The sequence below is a fragment of the Chiloscyllium plagiosum genome, unplaced genomic scaffold (assembly GCF_037043375.1).
Source record: "Chiloscyllium plagiosum isolate Xiang-an unplaced genomic scaffold, Cpla_swu_hap1 HiC_scaffold_21, whole genome shotgun sequence".
Classification (NCBI taxonomy): Eukaryota; Metazoa; Chordata; class Chondrichthyes; order Orectolobiformes; family Hemiscylliidae; genus Chiloscyllium; species Chiloscyllium plagiosum.
Genome location: NW_028270159.1, coordinates 33201703 through 33220699, shown reverse-complemented (window position 1 = coordinate 33220699; position 18997 = coordinate 33201703). Strand labels below are relative to the sequence as shown.

General features: G+C 41.5%; 1 protein-coding gene across 1 annotated transcript in view; it reads right to left on the bottom strand.

Annotated features, from left to right (window-relative positions):
* LOC122564784 (protein Niban 2) overlaps positions 1-18997 on the bottom strand; it is a 195210-nt gene that overhangs the window by 54981 nt on the left and 121232 nt on the right. Inside the window, exon 5 of the mRNA XM_043720003.2 lies at positions 17868-18035. Within this exon, the coding sequence (XP_043575938.1) occupies positions 17868-18035 (168 nt within the window). The remainder of the gene's footprint in view (positions 1-17867; positions 18036-18997) is intronic.

Sequence of the window (18997 nt, the reverse complement as noted above, 5' to 3'; positions counted from 1 at the left end):
GCACTGCAGAGGACATTATAAACCACAGGAGGAGATATTAGGTCAGTTGACCAAAAGCTGAGCCAAAGTAGTAAGTTTTTAAAAAGTTTCTTAAAAAGGAGGAAAGCAACATAGATACAGATAGGGATGGAATTCCAGATGTTGGGATCCATACAGCTGAAAGCATAGCACCAACAGTGGAGCAATTACAACTGGGAATGCAAAAGGAATCAGATCAGTGGAGCATGGATATCTTGGAGGACTGTGGGACTGGAAGAGCAGATATAGGCAAGCACAAGGACTTGGAGAGATGGGAAGAAACAAGGAGAACTTTCAAGTCAAGATATGGCTATGAATTAAGACAGCGTAAGCATATTGGATGATTTCAAATTGATGTAATGCAGAATGTGGGCGACCGGTCAGGAAAACGAAGTAATGAAGAAATGCAAAATGAAACAATGGAGAAAGAGATTTATCACAGCATGCCTATACTGAAAGTAATGTAAAAGATTGTGTGGAGCTGTGTGACAGAGTCCATGAGGCCAAGGATCTCATGTTCCAGACATGCTGTACTTCCAAACTTGTAACCTCTTCCAGCAGAAATGGAGAAACTAGAATTCTAACAATCACTGTAAAAGGTTATGAACAGTGATAAGGTGATATGCAGATGTTGATTGTTAACCTGGCAAAGACAGCAGCCTGTAGGAATTACCATTACAAGGGAGAAATTGGAGGACAATTCCCCCTACTGTGATTGAAACAAAGAAAATTTCATGACAATTTGCTTTGAACTTGGAACTACATGAAAACAGTATTATAAGTGAGAAGGGAATTAGTGAAGTACTAGAAAAGGAATACATTAGCATAGGGAACTAAAAGCAAGAAATGAAGATCAGAATCAATTCAGGTCGACAAACTAGTGCCAAGAGACAATTAGCTGATTAGCACCAACACCCATTCCCCACTTTGCTCCACATTCTCGTCCCATGAAATACAAACAAAATGATCCATTTGAGTAGTTTGTAATACTCAGAAAGACCAAGTTAAAATTCCATTACCATGTGCACTGTACACACTAGCTCCTTTCAGGGCAGTGACCTTATGAAAAACTTTCCCTTCCAAATTAAATCTGCACTCAAGTACAAGAACATTTGTACCAAAAATTACTTAATCCAAAAGGGAATCATTTAAAAAAAATTATAGTTTACGGAATGCCTGACACCACAAATTTTTGCATTGCATGCCTATCAGAACCTTTGACATCGTCTAACAGCTGAAAAGTGAAGAATCCTAGAAATATGAATCACTTAACATTTCTCAGAAAAATTGCCTTAAAAAAACTCAACGAGAAACCAAGGCTGAGAAAGGGTAATCGTTGAGATCAACCATTCCAGTTTTCTTCCCTTAGTGCGTGACCAGATCAGGGCAAAAGCAAATATTGGAGCCATATCACACCCAAAATAAAACAGTTAGTGAGTTGAGCCCCAGGGAATGGAATGTCATGTCCAATGATTACTTGCTTGTGAGAAGATATACAGTTGATTATAAGTTTACATTGCAGATAAAAAAAATCTAAATTGCACTTTCCTTCCAATCCCAACCCTTGAAAGTCTCTTTGACCTGTAGGAAGTGCAGCTTGGTCTTTGAGGTCAGGATAGGCAGCATTCCAAGAAGAATCGAGCATCTTTCTCTATGGCCATTGAACCTGTGGAGGCTGTCGTACAGATCTGGGTTCTTTGGCACTATCCCATTAGCTGACAGCCACAGAGGCCATTCTGAACAAAATGAAACTTACTTCAGTCCCTGCGAAATGCATCAACCAGTGAGACAAACAATTATACCAATCACAAGCAGCTATTGGATTAAGCCTTACCTCATGAGGCTCACAGATACATTTTGGATTGAATGCAAATATTCTCCCAGTCGAGGGACTGAAGTCTCTTAAATTTAGGCAATATTATTAAAATGTGTTAGAGCTGGATGAAGTACAAGATATGCAAACACAGCTGATCACAACTTTCATCTGGAGCAGGATTACTTCCTTGAAAGAAACTGTCTTCACATTTAAAGAAAATCAAGTCTCCGCACATCTCTGGATATTGCAGGGTGCATGCTCGCACACTAGAGGGAGCACAGAAGAGGTTGGTTGGGATATTGCCAGGAATGGAGAATTTTAGCTATGTGGAGAGACTGGACAGGCAGTGTTAATGAATTTGGAACAGGGGCAGCCAAATGGAGATTATAATTGAAGTGTTCAAAAGTGATGAGCCTAGACAGTGGGAATATGTGGGACTTTACTTCAATTAACAAAGGGACGTCAGTAACCAGGGGCAAAGTAACTGGCAAAAAGATTTGAGGGGTTTGAGATAGACATTTTTTTCACCCAGGTGGTGATAGGGGGTGTGGAACACTCTGCCTAAATAGGAAGAAGGCCTCATAACTCTGAGATACACACAAGCCTCAATCTAGAGGGCAAGAAACCAATTGTGAGAAGGCAGAATTAAACCAGAAAGTCCTTTTCGCCCAGCACAGAGACGGTGGGATGAAAAGCCATCTTCTGTGCTGTAAATCTGTATTTCAATGCCCCTCAAACTAGATTTTAAGATTGAAGCAGCCTACTTTCTTCATGAACTCCCAGTGAGGGAGCCTCAAACTATGCCCGACAGATAGGTAACAGTCAAAGCTATTTTGACATTGGCGAAAGCATGTTCAACATTCCATGTGGTTTGAAAAATATTTCAATCCGAATCACTTAATGTGAGCTTTGCTCCTCTCCACTTCACTATTTAGAATGTTTCCAGATCAACATCATGGCAGTCAATTTCCTGAATCACTTGCAGAAATTATGCCAGACTGTCTGCATTAACCAAACCAACTGAAGCTTGCAGTGAAACTTTCTGTGCAGCTTATTGTCAGTGTTTTGAAATTTAAAAAATCTGCTTAAACATCAAGCACCACCAATAAAACCAAGAGGCCGATGTCTTCCATTGCCATGATTCAACAATGTCAGAGGATCTTTGCTCTACTCCCATAATTACACATGGCCATCGAGACCCTCACTCGCTTTAATTATGTACTATAGCGTTTACAACGCAAAAACAGGCCACTCAGGTTGGCTTTGTGCTGAGTATATGCCTCCAACATCTAACCCCATGAATGCATCCTAGTCCTCTCTCACTCTCTCAAGGCTTGATAGCTTCCCTTGAATGTGTCAGTAACATTAGTACCAACTATTAGCAGTGATAACTACTTTCAAATTCTAATCACTCTTTGGGGATAGTAAGGACTGCAGATGCTGGAAAGTTAGAGATGATTAATTGTGGAGCTGAAAAAAGAACAGCAGGTCAAGCAGCATCAAAGGAGCAGGACCTTTCATCGGGACGAAAGGTCCTGCCTGAAACGTCAACTCTCCTGGTCTTCTGATGCTACTTTACATGCTGTGCTTTGTCCAGCTCCACACTTTCTTAACCTCTGTTTGGGGACAGACATCTTCTCAATTCCACACTGGATATATGAATGACTGTCACAAATATACTAGCTCTGGTTTCAGGTTTTGAAGTGGAAACGACGAGCAGAGTTTTCACTGGAGATCAAAATGAGACTCAAAAACGTGCCCTGGTTGGGAACGTGGGGGAAGCAGTCATTCACTGGTGATTATGGTGATTATCCTCAGACTGGTCAATTCATGACAGTGGGTAGATTAGTGAACTTACATGTCCAACAGGTAAATGTGTAGATTCCATGCAATTTTGATTTTTGATACAGTGACCCTTAGGTGCTCGATGTCCTAATTACGTTTGATTAGTACATTTCAAAAACAGTAGGCATTGGGGAGCCAATAGAGGACTTGTCAACTCAAATACAGCAGCAGGATGTTCTCTCAGGTAAGCGAATGAGAGGGTGCCCCAAGACTGAGACAACCTTGCTCAACATTTTGGAAGCCTATAATGCACAAAGGCCTTTGCAGTGGATCCACCATTACTGCAGGGCTACCCATCAAACTGGGAAGTATGCAGCTGCTGCTGAAACCAGACCCCATTTCTCAGCCTGTTTTGGGTGTTGATGGTTTTTGTCTGCTGCTAGAGATCTACAGATTGGCACTGTCCTCATCTCTTCCACTGTCTCCCCAACCATCCATGGCAACCTGGAGACTGATGGGAAAAATTTCAGTCACCTGACGATGGATCATTAGTTAATGGCTGAACTCGGATTTCTCCAGTTTCCTCATTTCCCCTCCCCCCCCACCTTGTCTCAGTCAAATCCCTCGAACTCAGCACCGCCTTCCTAACCTGCAATCATCTTCCTAACCTCTCCGCCCCCACCCCACTCTGGCTTATCACCCTCACCTTGACCCCCTCCACCTATCGCATTTCCAAAGCCCCTCCCCCAAGTCCCTCCTCCCTACCCTTTATCTTAGCCTGCTGGACACACTTTCCTCATTCCTGAAGAAGGGCTTATGCCCGAAACGTCGATTCTCCTGTTCCTTGGATGCTGCCTGACCTGCTGCGCTTTTCCAGCAACACATTTTCAGCTCTCATTAGTTAATGGCTACTTGCCATTCCCAGGCATGAAGCTCTGCAGCTCTACATCCCTCCTCATACATTTCCAGAAAATTCGTTCCAAGGTGGAATACAGCTGGTGACCTGGGACATTGGGCAGGGGTGTGAACTTTCTCACCAGCCCCCAGTCACTTTCCTCATCCTCTCCAATCAGAGACAGAGACATTATATAATCTTAAAGCCCTTTATCAGTTATTGCTCTGTTTTCTCTTTATGACTTTTGAACCAGACCTCTTCAATCCTTCCTGAAAGTTACACTCCAGTAACACTTCCCCCATCTTTAATAATATCTTTTTTTATAATACAGAGACAATAATTGCTCACAATGCTATATAAGGGATCCCAGTTACAGCGATGTAGATACACAAGACCCAGGCAATCGGCGTGGGCTAGTAAGTGTCAAGTAACATTCATGCTCAGTGCTGGGCAATCATCCCCAATGTGGGGATCTAACCATCTCCACTTGACATTCAATGGCATTACAACCAATGGATTCTGCACGAACAATATGGGGGCTACCACTGCGCAGAAACTGAACTGGACAATCCATACACTGACGAGAGTGATAATAAAGCATAGCAGGTCAGGCAGCATCCGAGGAGCAGGCATGAGCCCTTCATCTAAACATTGTGGTGACAAGGTCAGAAGCTAAGATTCCTATGGAGAGGCACTGACATCCTACATCTCCCCATCCCCATACTCCCTCTGACTCCCCAAGCCTGTCCAGCACTGACAAAAACTAATAGATAGTGTGATGCAATACTCTCCACAAGCCTGGATGAATGCAACTCCAACAAAACAAAGTCAACACTATCCAGGACAAGTGACTGAGGAAAAATGTCCCTGAACAACAGGTTGTAGCTCCAGTTTCAGAAGAATTGCTTGTTCAAGAGGAATGCTCATGTGCACACTTTGTTTTAAGCAAAAAGAGCTCTGTGCAAACATTTGCGAGAGCTTTCAATTACATAACTGCAACATCAATCATTTTCATCTTGATATCACCCGACTACCTCAGTTTAGCTGAGGTAACCATCAAACATGCCTTTTCCACCTTCAGATACTCCTCCAACACACTCCTGATGGTCTCCCCATGTTCAACCTCAACTTTAGCTCATTCAAAACTCTGCAGCCTACATCCCAAACTGCATTGGATGCCTTTACCCATCACACCTGTATTTGCTGATCTATACTGACTCTTGGCTGAGCAACACTGACTTAAAAATTCTCATCTGTTTTCAAAACCTCAACTGGTCCTGCCCTCCATATCTGCAATCCTCAAATTCTGGCCTCTCCAGCATCCCAACTATCGTTGGCCCATTGGTGACTATGACTTCAGCTGCATGGACCTTCAGCACTGGAATGGTCTTCCTAAACCCGTTTTATTCCCCAAAATAAGTTACATACATGTGATTGAAAACATTGCTTGCAATTTCTTGGCAGGATACTTCCTTTAAGCTCAAGTCTCCTTGTACACTCAAGCTTCAAGTTTTATTGTAACTTTGCCTGTAAGATGACCAGTTATTTCTCAAATACAGTAAATCTCAAGTGCAAGTTACACATACCTGAATTTTATGAAGGGAGAGAAATAGCTGCACTGAGGCTGGTATCCCATCAAGTCACCGTTTATTTACACAGGACTAGACCTTGACTTTAATACTGCCTCTTCAGACCCAGCTACAGTGTCAATATCTCAGACGGTCCCCTTTTTATCCTCAGAAGCTCCCTGATTGAACCAGATGGGCGGCATGTTGGCTCAGTGGTTAGCACTGCTGCCTCACAGCATCCAGTTCCAAGTTCAATTCCAGCCTCAGGTGACTGTCTATGTGGAGTTTGCACATCCTCCCTGTGCCTGCGTGGGTTTCCTCTGGATGCTCTGGTTTCCTCCCACAGTCCAAAGATGGGCAGGTCAGGTGGATTGTCCATGCTAAATTGCCCATACTGTTAGGTGAATTAGTCAGAGGGAAATGGGTCTGAATGGGTTACTCTTTGGAAGGTCAGTGTGGACTGGTTGGGCCGAAGGGCCTGTTTCCACACTGTAGGGAATTTAATCTAATCGTTCTGAGGTCCAGCTGGCTGACCTCATTACAATTACTGCAGTGGAAAATACTCTGGAAAGTTGATGCGAGCTTGTCTGAAACGTTTCGAGCCTGACTTAGTTACGAATGCTTTTGGCCCTGCATGGACTACATAAAACCCTTGTTTAGAAAGTCTTCAATTTAACTATCTTCCATTATCCTGCTCCTGTCCTGTAATTTAGTCTCACTGCAGCATATAAATAGTTTAGGTATATAAACCATGCTTTTTTTTTATTGGCTCTGGCAGAAGACATGCACCTTACAGCCTTGTACTGTTATCTAATTGTAGACAATTATGGCAAGAACCAGAGCTAAAAATTACAACCACCTGATGAAAGAGTAGTGCTCAGAAATCTAGGGCTTCCAAATAAACCTGTTGGACTATAACCTGGTGCTGTGATTTTTAACTTTGTCCATCCCATTCCAACACCGGCATCTCCAAGTCATAAGAACCAGAGCAGTGATAATCTTCTCAAAATGTGCAGCCCTGTACTTCATGTTGCACTACTCATTCTTCTCTATGCAAAGATCCTAATCTCACTTAAACTGCAGGGTCTCTCTGTTAACATCTGTCCTGTTCCAAGTGTCTGTTGCCCAGCACTGTGGTTTTATGTTGTAGCTGGTTCCAATTTCAGAGCTAGAGCTCTGCCAGGATATCAACACTATACGTGGCTTCGCCTAGTTTACATTGCCTTCACTCTGCAGGGTGCACTTTGCAGCATATTTCATTGCAGTGGGCAGACTGGGGTCTCTTTTCTTCTGCAGACTCCACAGCGTTTGCCAGAAAAATGCCAGAAAGAGGTTGAGGTGCCCGTGGCAAAATTAGAGAAAAGAGTTGAATGTGAAACAGTATTGAAAATAGAGACTCCAGCCAAAAGCAGCAGAAACATTAGCTTTGGAACAGAGATCCAAACCTGGAACATGGAATATACTTAAATTACCTCAGATAATAATGGCTTTAGTAGGATAGCGGTTTAACATTTCCAAGCTATTTATATTGTACTACCTCCCAAGTGGTAACTTGGGAAAGAAAACGGACCAAAAAGTAACAAATGTTTTCTAAGTAAATGCTGGCACCATCCTTCTTTCCTTCTCTGGGTCTAAGGACCCACTTAGTTAACAACGGTAGAGGAATACCAATACAGAGTGTTAATGAGAAAAAAACTCACCCTAAACTTTTTTTTTGCATGATTGCATTCAGGTACAAGTTTCATTAGCAAATTAGACATTGCCATTGAGTTATACGGCATGGAAATAGACCCTTCGGTCCAACACATCCATGCCCACCAGATATCTAAATTAATCAAGTCCCATTTGCCAGCACTTGAGAGACCTGGAAGACAATTGGGAGACCTGTGGATGGAAGTCTTCACCCTACAAGACCCTAATATGTTCCGCCTTTTCACTCACTCAAATCCGTACGGAATCATCAGATTGGGTAAAGCTTAATGGAGGCTCACACTTTGAGAACCATTGTTTTATCGCGGCAGCATCTTCCAGTTCAGTCCAAAGGAAAGGCTGGTAGGTACAGGGACTGCTGGATGACTAAAGAAATTGAGGGTTTGGTTAAGAAAAAGAAGAAAGCATATGTCAGGTATAGACAGGATAGATCGAGTGAATCCTTAGAATATAAAGGCAGTAGGAGTATACTTGAGGGAAATCAGGAGGGCAAAAAGGGGACATGAGATAGCTTTAGCAAATACAGTTAAGGAGAATCCAAAGGGTTTTTACAAATACATTAAGGATAAAAGGGTAACTAGGGAGAGAATCGCGCCCCTCAAAGATCAGCAAGGCGGCCTTTGTGTGGAGCTGCAGGAGATGGAGGGGATACTAAACGTGTATTTTGCATCAGCGTTTACTGTGGAGAAGGACATGGAAGATATAGAATGTGGGGAAATAGATGGTGCCTTCTTGAAAATGTCCATATTACAGAGGTGGTGGCACTGGATGTCTTGAAACACACAAGTGATCAATCCCCAGGATCTGATCAGGTGTATCCTAGAACTCTGTAGGAAGCTACGGAAGTGAATGCTGGGCCCCTTGCTGAGATATTTGTATCATTGATAGTCACAGGTGAGGTGCCAGAAAACTGGAGGGTGGCTAATGTGGTATCACTTTTTAAGAAGTGGTAAGGAAAAGCCAGGGAACTATAGAACTGTGAGCCTGACGTCAGAGGTGAGCAAGTTGTTGGAGGGAATCCTGAAAGACAGGATGTACATTTATTTGGAAAGGCAAGGACTAATTAGGGATAGTCAGCATGGCTTTGTGCGTGGGAAATCATGTCTCACAAACTGGATTGAGTTTTTTGAAGAAGTGACGAAGAGGATTGAAGGGGGCAGTGTGTTCGAAATGATCTATCTGGACTTCAGTAAGGCATTTGACAAGGTTTCCCCTGGGAGACTGGTTAGCAAAGTTAGACCTCATGGAATACAGGGAGAACTAGCCATTTGGATACAGAACTGGCTCGAAAGTAGGAGACCGAGGGTGGTGGTGGAGGGTTGTTTTTCAGACTGGAGGCCTGCGACCAGTGGAGTGCCACAAGAATCAGTGCTGGGTCCACTACATTTTATCATTTAATTAAATTATTTGGATGTGAACACAGGAAGTATAATTAGTAAGTTTGCAGATGACATCAAAATTGGAGGTGTTATGGACAGCAAAGAAGGTTACCTCCGATTACAATGGGATCTTGATCAGATGGGCCAATGGGCTGAGAAATGGCAGATGGAGTTTAATTCAGATAAATGCGAGGTGCTGCATTTTGGGAAAGCAAATCTTAGCAGGACTTATACACTTAATGGTAAGGTCCTAGGGAGTGTTGCTGAACAAAGAGACCTTGGAGTGCAGATTCATAGCTCCTTGAAAGTAGAGTCATAGGTAGATAGGATAGTGAAGAAGGTATTTAGCATGCTTTTTATTATTGGTCAGAGTATTGAATACAGAAGTTGGGAGGTCATGTTGCGGATACACAGGACATTGGTGAGGCCAATTTTGAAATATTGCGTGCAATTCTGGTCTCCCTGCTATAGGAAAGAAATTGTGAAACTTGAAAGGGTTCCGAAAAGATTTACAAGGATGTTGCCAGGATTGGACGATTTGGTCTATAGGGAGGCGCTGAATAGGCTGGGGCTGTTTTCCCTGAAACATCAGAGGCGGAGGGGTGACCTGATAGAGGTTTATAAAATTATGAAAGGCATGGATAGGATAAATAGACAAAGTCTTTTCCCTGGGGTGGGGGAGTCCAGGACTAGGTGGCATACGTTTAGGGTGAGGAGGGAAAGATATAAAAGAGACCTAAGGGGCAACATTTCCATGCACACACCACCTTCTGCATGAAATGAGCTGCCAGAGGAAGTGGAGGAGGCTGGTACAATTGCAACATTTAAAAAGCATCTGGATGGGTATATGAATAGGAAGGATATGGGCCAGGTGCTGGCAAGTGGAACTAGATTAGGTTGGGATATCTGGTCGGCATGGACAAGTTGGACTGAAGGGTCTGTTTCCATGCTGTACATCTCTATGACTCTGTATGATAGGTGCTACCTGTCACATTTAATTTATTGGAAACCTGACTCTCTCACCTCACATTTAAAAGAAATTGGAAAGACTGTACAAAGTCATTGATTCCATCAAGGGTATTGCTTCTACATGACAAAACAAATGACTCATATGCAATATGACAAGTATGGTGGGTGATGACCAAAAGTATTTTTTAAATTTATAAAAAGCAAGATAGTTACATCTTCCTCAATAGACCTAGCTCCCCCTAGCTTTCCAATGCAATCTTTATATCTGACTCTTGAAGCGGTTACAAAAGGCTGGGCCTGTTTTCATCAGCATGCCCAGAATTTCTTCAGTACAGCTCTTTCCTCCCAGAGATAACACACTTGAACTAGAAGTAGCAGATGGGATAAACATTGAAAACTCAACTGTCCCATTTGAATGCCTAAGCTTAGTGCAATGACATCACTTTGCTAGTACTGTTGTTGAGTCACATAATATAAATGCGGCATTTTTCACCATCCTTTGAAGTACTGCCACTACCATCATAGAAACATGTCTTATGGAAATAATTAGTCTTTATTAACTGTATATAATTCATAATACAAAAAGCTGATGGTTCACCTTTGGAATGTTCCCTTTAACAACTTAATTAAACTACTCCTACATCGGGTAGGGTGGTTAAGGCTGGCTTTACTAGACCTTTTCCTTTGCTTTCTTTGGCATACACACAATGAACTACTGGAATGCAGGAAATCATTAGGAAATTTTAACAGTGAAGAGATGACATTCAATTACAAGGCCAGCCAGCTTTGGGATTATATATCTTTTAACATTGACTTCAAATGGCTGATGGAAATACTGGACTTGCAGTCAAATGCACTAAAGATGTATTTTATAAAAGTATGGTGATGTAGAAGTACACCATATTACCAGAAGTAAGAAGAGGCCTCAGATGCCTAAAGGAATCAACTCTTCTTCACACTTATTAATAGCCTAGAATAGGATAGAAAGCCAGAGTGAAGTGATGGAGAGGCTCAAAGGCAGCAGGCTCAATGTTATTGGGGAGAGGTATACTGCATCTGCTCAGGGGAGGAGGACACTTCAAGGTTATAAAATGAGGAGGGCCATGGATAGGGTGAATAGCCAAGGTCTTTTCCCCTGAATGGGGGAATCCAAAACTCGATGGCATAGGTTGAAGGCGAGAGGGGAAAGATTTAAAAGGGACCTAAGGGGCAAAGTTTTTCATGCAGAGGGTGGCGAGTCAATGGAATGAGCTGGAATAGTGGAGATTGGTATAATTACAACATTTAAAAGACATTTGGATGGGTATACGAATAGGAAAAGCTGAGGGGGTATGAGCCAAAGGCTGGCAAATGGAACGAGATCAATTTAGGATATCTGATTAGCATGAAGGAGTTGGACCGAAAGGTTTGTTTCCGTGCTATATCTCTCTATAATTGACTCTATAAATGGGATTTCAGTGTCAACAGTTAAGGGGTAATCCAGTTTGAGCTGTAATCGATTGGGCCAGAGATGTTTTTCTAAATGACAAATAGCTAGAAACAATGGAGGTCCAAGAGAGACTTAGGGGTCCATGGACATGAAAATCAAATATCATAAACAAACGCAGTAAAGGTTGTTTACATCTGGAGAGCAAAAACATAAAACAGTGGAAATGATACTACAGAGACAGAAAATCCGGTCGGACCACAGTTGTTTTACTGTGTTTAGTTCTGGGCACTGTACCTCAGGAAAGCTTCACGGCAAGTACAGCACAGTTTACAGAATGATACCCTGACTTTAAGGTTAAAATGAGGGATTACACAAACCAGGCTGGCATACTTTGCAACATAAACGATTTGGTGTCAATCAATCCAAGTTTAAGATGTCACAATTAACAACACAAATATTAGAGAATGCTTCTTCTAAGGCTTCCACGGCTAAGGAGCATAATGACAAAAATTAGAATCAAACCTTCCAGGAGACATATTAGAGAACATTTATACACACAAAAACAGGTAGAAATTCAGAATGCTGTTCCACAAACAGCAATTGATGTCAGGCCAATTGTTAATATTACACCCAAGACAGTGAGGGTGGCATTTGGTATGCTTGTCTTTACTGGTCAGTGCATTGAGTATAGGGGTTTGGAGGTCATGTTGCAGCTATACAGGACATTGGTTAGGCCACTTTGGAATACTGCATGTAATTCTGGTCTCCTTGCCATAGGAGGGATGCTGTGAAAGGGTTCAGAAAAAACTTAATGACATTGCCAGGGTTGGAGGATTTGAGCTATAGGAAGAGGCTGAATAGACTGGGGCTAGAGGTAAGATAACCTTATAGAGGTTTATAAAATCATGAAGGGCATGGAGGTGAATAGCCAGAGTCTTCTCCTTTGAGTGCGGGACTTCAAAACTAGAGAGCATAGGTTGAAAGTGAGAGGGGAATGACTTAAAAAAGGACCTAAGGGGCAACTTTTTCACGCAAAGGATGGTGAGTATATGGAAAGAGCTGATGAAGGGCTTTTGCCCGAAACATCGATTTCGCTGCTCCTTGGATACTGCCTGAACTGCTGTGCTCTTCCAGCACCACTAATCCAGAATCTGGTTTCCAGCATCTGCAGTCATTGTTTTTACCATATGGAAAGAGCTGCCAGTGGACGTGATGACGTTTGGTAGAATTACCACATTTTAAAAGGCATCTGGATGGGTGCATGAATAGGAAAAATTTAGAGGGATATAGGTCAAATGCTGTCAAATGGGACTAGGTTAATTCAGGATATCTGGTCAGCATGGACGAGTTGGACAGAAGGGTCTGTTTTAATACTGTACATCTCTATGACTCTAAGATTAATAGACTCTTGCTAACCATAAGATATTAAGAGACATAGGGCACAGACAAGTATACAGGGAGTTCAGTTGAAGTCAGTCACTGACTGACAGAAGAGACTTTGGGAGATAAAAGGTTTACTCTTCTGTTCCTAAACTAATATGTAGACACAGAGCATTCTTACCAGTATAATATTTTACACCAGCAGGAAAATTTCCATGGGTGCAATAGAGCTACCAGCTGCAGACAAGGCAAGTCAACCACAATTAGCATTCAAATTCTTAACAGGAGTCATTTGAGTCAAAAGTTGTCTGGGTAATGCTGGATTGGTGCAAGGAATTTTGAGTGAAAAACAAAACAAAAACTCAGGAAATGTGTTTAGTGATGAGAACAATGCAGAAAAGGAGACCTGCTGAAAGACCTCACTCCCAGGGATGGGGGTGGTGCAGGAATTTCACAAAACAAATCCACTCCAACAGAAGAGTGCTGTGCTGAGCAAACCTTCCCAGAGATGGGCAGGATGTGTTTATTCTCTCGAACTAGTCATATTCTCTTACAGGTTTCCATTACAGTTTCAGAATATGCAATGCAACTCCAAAAAAATGTAAATTTACTTCACAGAAACAGAAGGAAAATGTTGGCGCACCTCTTTGCATCAAATTGTTTCCTAATTCTCTGCCTTCTAAAATTCTGTTAACTTAAAATCAAACTAGAAATAAAGACAGTCATGGATTTTAGTTTGTTCACATATGAATGAGGTAAAACCCATACACTGGGGACATTTTGTTTAGTCTGTCTGCAAATGATCTTGCATCTGATCAAAGTAGCCCATCACAGAGCAACTGGTCAATTTCAACAAAACATGCAAACTGAAGATATGTTCAGTGCACTGCTTTCTGCATGTGATATCCAGTTATCCTACTTCTAAATAAACAGGCCTGTGGAATCTAGCTTGCCTACCAAGTGCCAAGTAAACACCAAACAAGTTGAGAGGTAAATGACCGCTTTCAGTACCAATGTATAAGCAGCAGAAAATCCTTGATAAATTTATTGCTTGTTAATTAAGTGGTATTTTAATAGCTTGACGCATCTCCAAGTTCTATCTCCAGCTGGCCTCAGTGACCATGAAAAAGGAATTGCATTATTTCGATTTAAGAATGCCAAAGAATTTGAAAATAATTTTCTTAAAAACATTAAAATTCTCCCTTAATCTCGTGTATATCCCAATCTTTCTGTAAAGTTATAAACAGTGAATACAATCCTTTCAAAATAAAAAGCCATAAAACTATTTCGCAACAGTATGATCGGTTCCTAAGCCTGGATAGTTGTTACTAGAGCCAGAACGAAACAACCCAGAAAGGTGAAATCCTCACTAATGACCCTAACAGACTCTTTTTGCCAGCTTTCTTCAGAAGTCAGTGCCATCACTTTGCTACTGATCATAATACTTGACCATCGTTTAATCACAAATGTCTCATGGGTGTGGCAAGCGAACAATTATACTTTTAGCTCGGGTTTAAATGCAGTCTAAATTCATGGGAGCCAAGTTTGCCTTGTCATAATGACCTTTAAAATTAAGTGGAGCAATTTTACCAGAGCCACAGCAAACAAATCTTAAAAAGTCATCATCAGCAGTAACTTGACAATGTCATATGGGAATAAGATCAGTCGTGATGCCCATTTTGTGGTATTCAAAGCTTAATGGTGCAATGCTTGCTCAAGTAGGTATATAGAATGCATAAGGGGAGCAGAAATTAATTTGCCACACGAATTTTATTCTATACGTGCCATGTGCTTGATGGTGACACCAGAAGTCAAACAGTCAAAACTCTCCCGTTCCCCAAAAACCAATATCTTTTCTACATGAGCCAAGATCAGAGAATTACAGAATCCCTACAGTGCAGAAACAGGCTATTCAACCCAAGTCCACACAGACCCTCCAATGAACATCCCATCCAGACCAACCCCTGCATCCTGTTCCCTGACCCCGCAGTGGGTTTTTTTTAAAACCATGGCTACCCCATCTATCTTTTACGCCCATGGACAAGGGGCATTTTTTTTAAAAAATGTGACCAATCCAACTAACCTGCACATCTTTGGACTGTGGGAGGAAACTAGAGCACCCTGTGGAAATCCATGCAGAATTGGGGAGAACATGCACACTCCACACAGATAGTCATGCGAAAGTGGAATTGAACCCAGGTCTCTGGCACTGTGAGGCAGGCTGAGCCACTGTGCTGCCCATAAGATTACAGACTGTCAGATAGTTCGGAGTTTTGAGCAATGAAAGGGAGTGTATCAATGATTCCTGTATTTTTGTCATTTAATTAAAAGCTACTTCTAACGACCAGTATAATACAATTGATTTAGATACAAAACACCCTGTCTTCACCATGGCTTCCAGAAAAAGGTTCCTCCAGCAGCATGGGGCTCCTAACTTTCATATGCTACAGAACAAGCAATGCAACAAGTCACTGGTTTAGTGCACTTTAAACATGGGTTTTTTTTTTCCCATTTCATGACCTGCATCTGCTACAACTAGAGAATATAATTTCCTCCTATCCCAGTGATAGATATTGATTATAAGTAAAATGCTGCATGCTATACAGACCAGGCTCCAATGAGTATATATTGCAAGAACAAAACTATTATTCTTGTTCTTTTACAGAGTGCTATTTTGATTAAGGACACTCATTTGTGCTGCAAAACAAAAGAAACATCAGCTAAAAATTTCAAAGAACCATTGTTTAAAAAAAAAAAGTGTCTGATCATGCCACGTTGACAAGGTTCAACATTAAAGGGACAGACTGATTATATTTTGATTGAAGACAGTAACAATTCAGCTACAGTTTAAAGCTCCGCTAAAAACTCATTTTACAAATTCAAACAGATGCATCTGCAGATAGAACATAAACATATAACAGTACAGTACAGGAACAGATCATTCAGCCCACCATGTCTGTACTGACTACAATGTCAGTCTAAACTAATCCTATCTGCCTGCACATGGTTCACATCCCTCTATTCTCTGCCTGTTCATGTATTTCTCGAAATGCCTCTTAAATCTTGCTACCACATCTGGTCCTATCACCTCCCCGGTAGCATGTCCCAGGCACCTACCACCCTCAAAATAAAATTTGCCTTGCACATCTTCTAAATTTCTCCCCTCTCACCTTAAATCTATGCCCCCTAATATTTAACATTTACACTCCAAAAAGACACTGTCTATCCACCCTCTCCATTTTATACACTTCTTTCAGGACACCCCTCAGCCTCTGATGCTCTAACAAAAACAATCCAACCTTATCTAACCTCTCCTTACAGCTAATATATTCCAATCCAGGCAACAGCTAGGTAAACCTCTTTTGCACTCTCTTCAAAGTATCTACATCCTTCCAATAGTGTCATGACCAGAACTGCACATAATACTCCAAATGTGGCCTAATTAAAGTTTTACACAGCTGCAACATGCCACCTCTTATACTCAATGCCTTGCCCGATGGTGACAAGCATTACATAAGCCTTCTTTACCACCTCATTCATTGTCTTGTGATCGTTACAGAAAAGTGCATAAACTAACTTCAACTCTTTCAAATTTATAGCTTGAAGTCAAGATCGCATTGACATATTGCTGTCAATCCTCTGCATGGGCAGCAGAAATCTATCCAGTTCACTTACATTCCCAAATTTTATGATTAAACTATAAACAGGCAAAACATTTGAAACACAAACAAGGGTTAACGTGATAGGCAAACTAATTTGAATCTCCTGATTACACAGATCGCACACCCATGACATGGCACAATATTAAACTAAAGAGATTATTAAAGTCCAAAGGCGTGGGCAAGGGTCTGGCAGATGGAGTACTGTGTTGGCAAATGTGAGGTCATGCAATTTGGTTGGAATAACAGCAAAATGGACCATGATTTAAACGGTGAAAAATTGCAGCATGCTGCTGTGCAGAAGGACCTGTCCATGAATCACAAAAAGTTGGTTTGCAGGTGCAGCAGATAGTGAAGGTAAATGGAATACTGTCCTTCATTGCTAGCTGGATGGAGTTTAGAAACAGGGAGGTTATGTTACAGCTGTAAAAAGGGTGCTGGTGAGGACACACCTGTAGTACTATGCCCAGTTTTGGTCTCTTTACTTCAGAAAAGGTGTACTGACACTGGAGGGCCTGCAGAGGAGGTTCACTATGTTGATTCCAGGGTTGAGAAGGTTGACTTATGAGGAGACATTGGGTAGACTGGTACTATATTGATTAGCATTTTGAAGAATGGGGGTGGGGGGGGGGGGATCTTATAGAAACATAAGAAATTATGAACGGAATAGGTAAGTTATAAACAGGGAGGTTATTTCCACTGGCGAGTAAGACTAGAACTAAGAGGCACAGCCTCAAAATAAGGGGTAGCAGATTTAGGATTGAGTTGAGGAGGAACTTCTTCACCCAAAGGGTTGTGAATCTGTGGAATTCCCTGCCCTGTGAAGCAGTTGAGGCTACCTCATTGAATGTTTTTAAGCTTGATTTTTGAACAGTAAAGGAATTATGGGTTACGGCGACAGCGTGGGTAAGTGGAGCGGAGTCCACTCAGAAAAGATCAGCCATGATCTTACTGAATGGGGTAGCAGAGGCCAGATCACCTACACCTGCTCCTGTTTCGTATGTTCTTATGACTATCACTAGGTGTTTGCATGGACAACCACTCCCAAAAGTATATTGGGCCAGTACACATGGTCCTGCACTGGAAATAACCAGACCAGATTTGCATGATTTGTCAATATCTCATGAGCTTCACTTGAAAAAGCTTGATCTTTGAACAAGTTCCACTTAATAAAAAGTCACATGTCATCAATACCTTACCATTAAGAGACCAGAGAAAACAACGATTGCAAACAGAAATGAAGTGGAGAGACAACTTACCATTGTTAAGGTGGCGAACACAGTCCTGAAACACAGCATGCCACTTCTGCTGTTCTTTCTCTGATATAACACAGAAGTAGTAATGCTGCTCATATGGGTGCCATAAGATGGTGCGATACTCAGTTGGCCACTTCAGAAATGGAGAGTTGCTGGCTTTTCCTTTGATTCCTAGAGAAAAAGGAAACATTGCGCTATTTATTTGGCATGAGATCCTTTCTCTTCACTGCATTACCTTCATATCCCTCCTCTTGGGTCATCACACTATATTCAGCACAAAGATAGTAAGTAAAGATAGTTAAGCAACCTAGCTCTAAAATGACCACAGGATGCAGAGGGAAACTAGGGAATTAACTTATTGTCATTTCTTTTCATTTTGTTAAAAAAAGCATCTTTGCTTCAACTGAACTTCCCAAATGGCAAGGACAGAGTTGAAAATTATATGCGCAATTATAGGTACAAATCTTTACTTTGCAATATTATTGACAAATTCAAAGCTGAGCTTCATCCAACTTTGCAGCTGTATGAAAATTGAATACAAACATAATGCAGCTACCACTACAATACACTGCATGCTGTGGTTCTATTCTGTTGTCCAAAACTTCACCAAAATCATTTGTCTGACCCGCATCACTCCAGAAAGCAGAAATCTGACTTGAGGAACTGTAACATTTAGCTACCTCGAGATAGAAAAGTGCTCACCAAAACCAGAGCAAATTAGTCAAATGATCTTTTCCAGTTTCATTCTTCTATTAGACACTGAGGATATTTGTCTTAAGTGCTGTTGCAAGAGATCAGAAAAGAGCACATCTGCTTCAAAGCCTCAGCTCCAATGAGCAACAAGTATGAACAATTGGAGGTCAAAAATTACATTTGACAGGCTGAAAAATAACTATTGAACAACCTCAATTGACAATTTTACATTGACAATTTTACATTGACAATTAAAAACTGCGGCAATCCTGAAATCTCAGTAACAAAAGAGGAAAATGTTGAGCTGCCTATTTTAACTGCAGGGCCCTGTATCTTTATGGCTTTCCATCCTTACAAATGACTTTGAAAAGCAAGCAGCCTTGCTAGCAGTTCACCTGGGTTCATTGACAAAGGCGTCAACATGAGCTTAAATGTGTGCA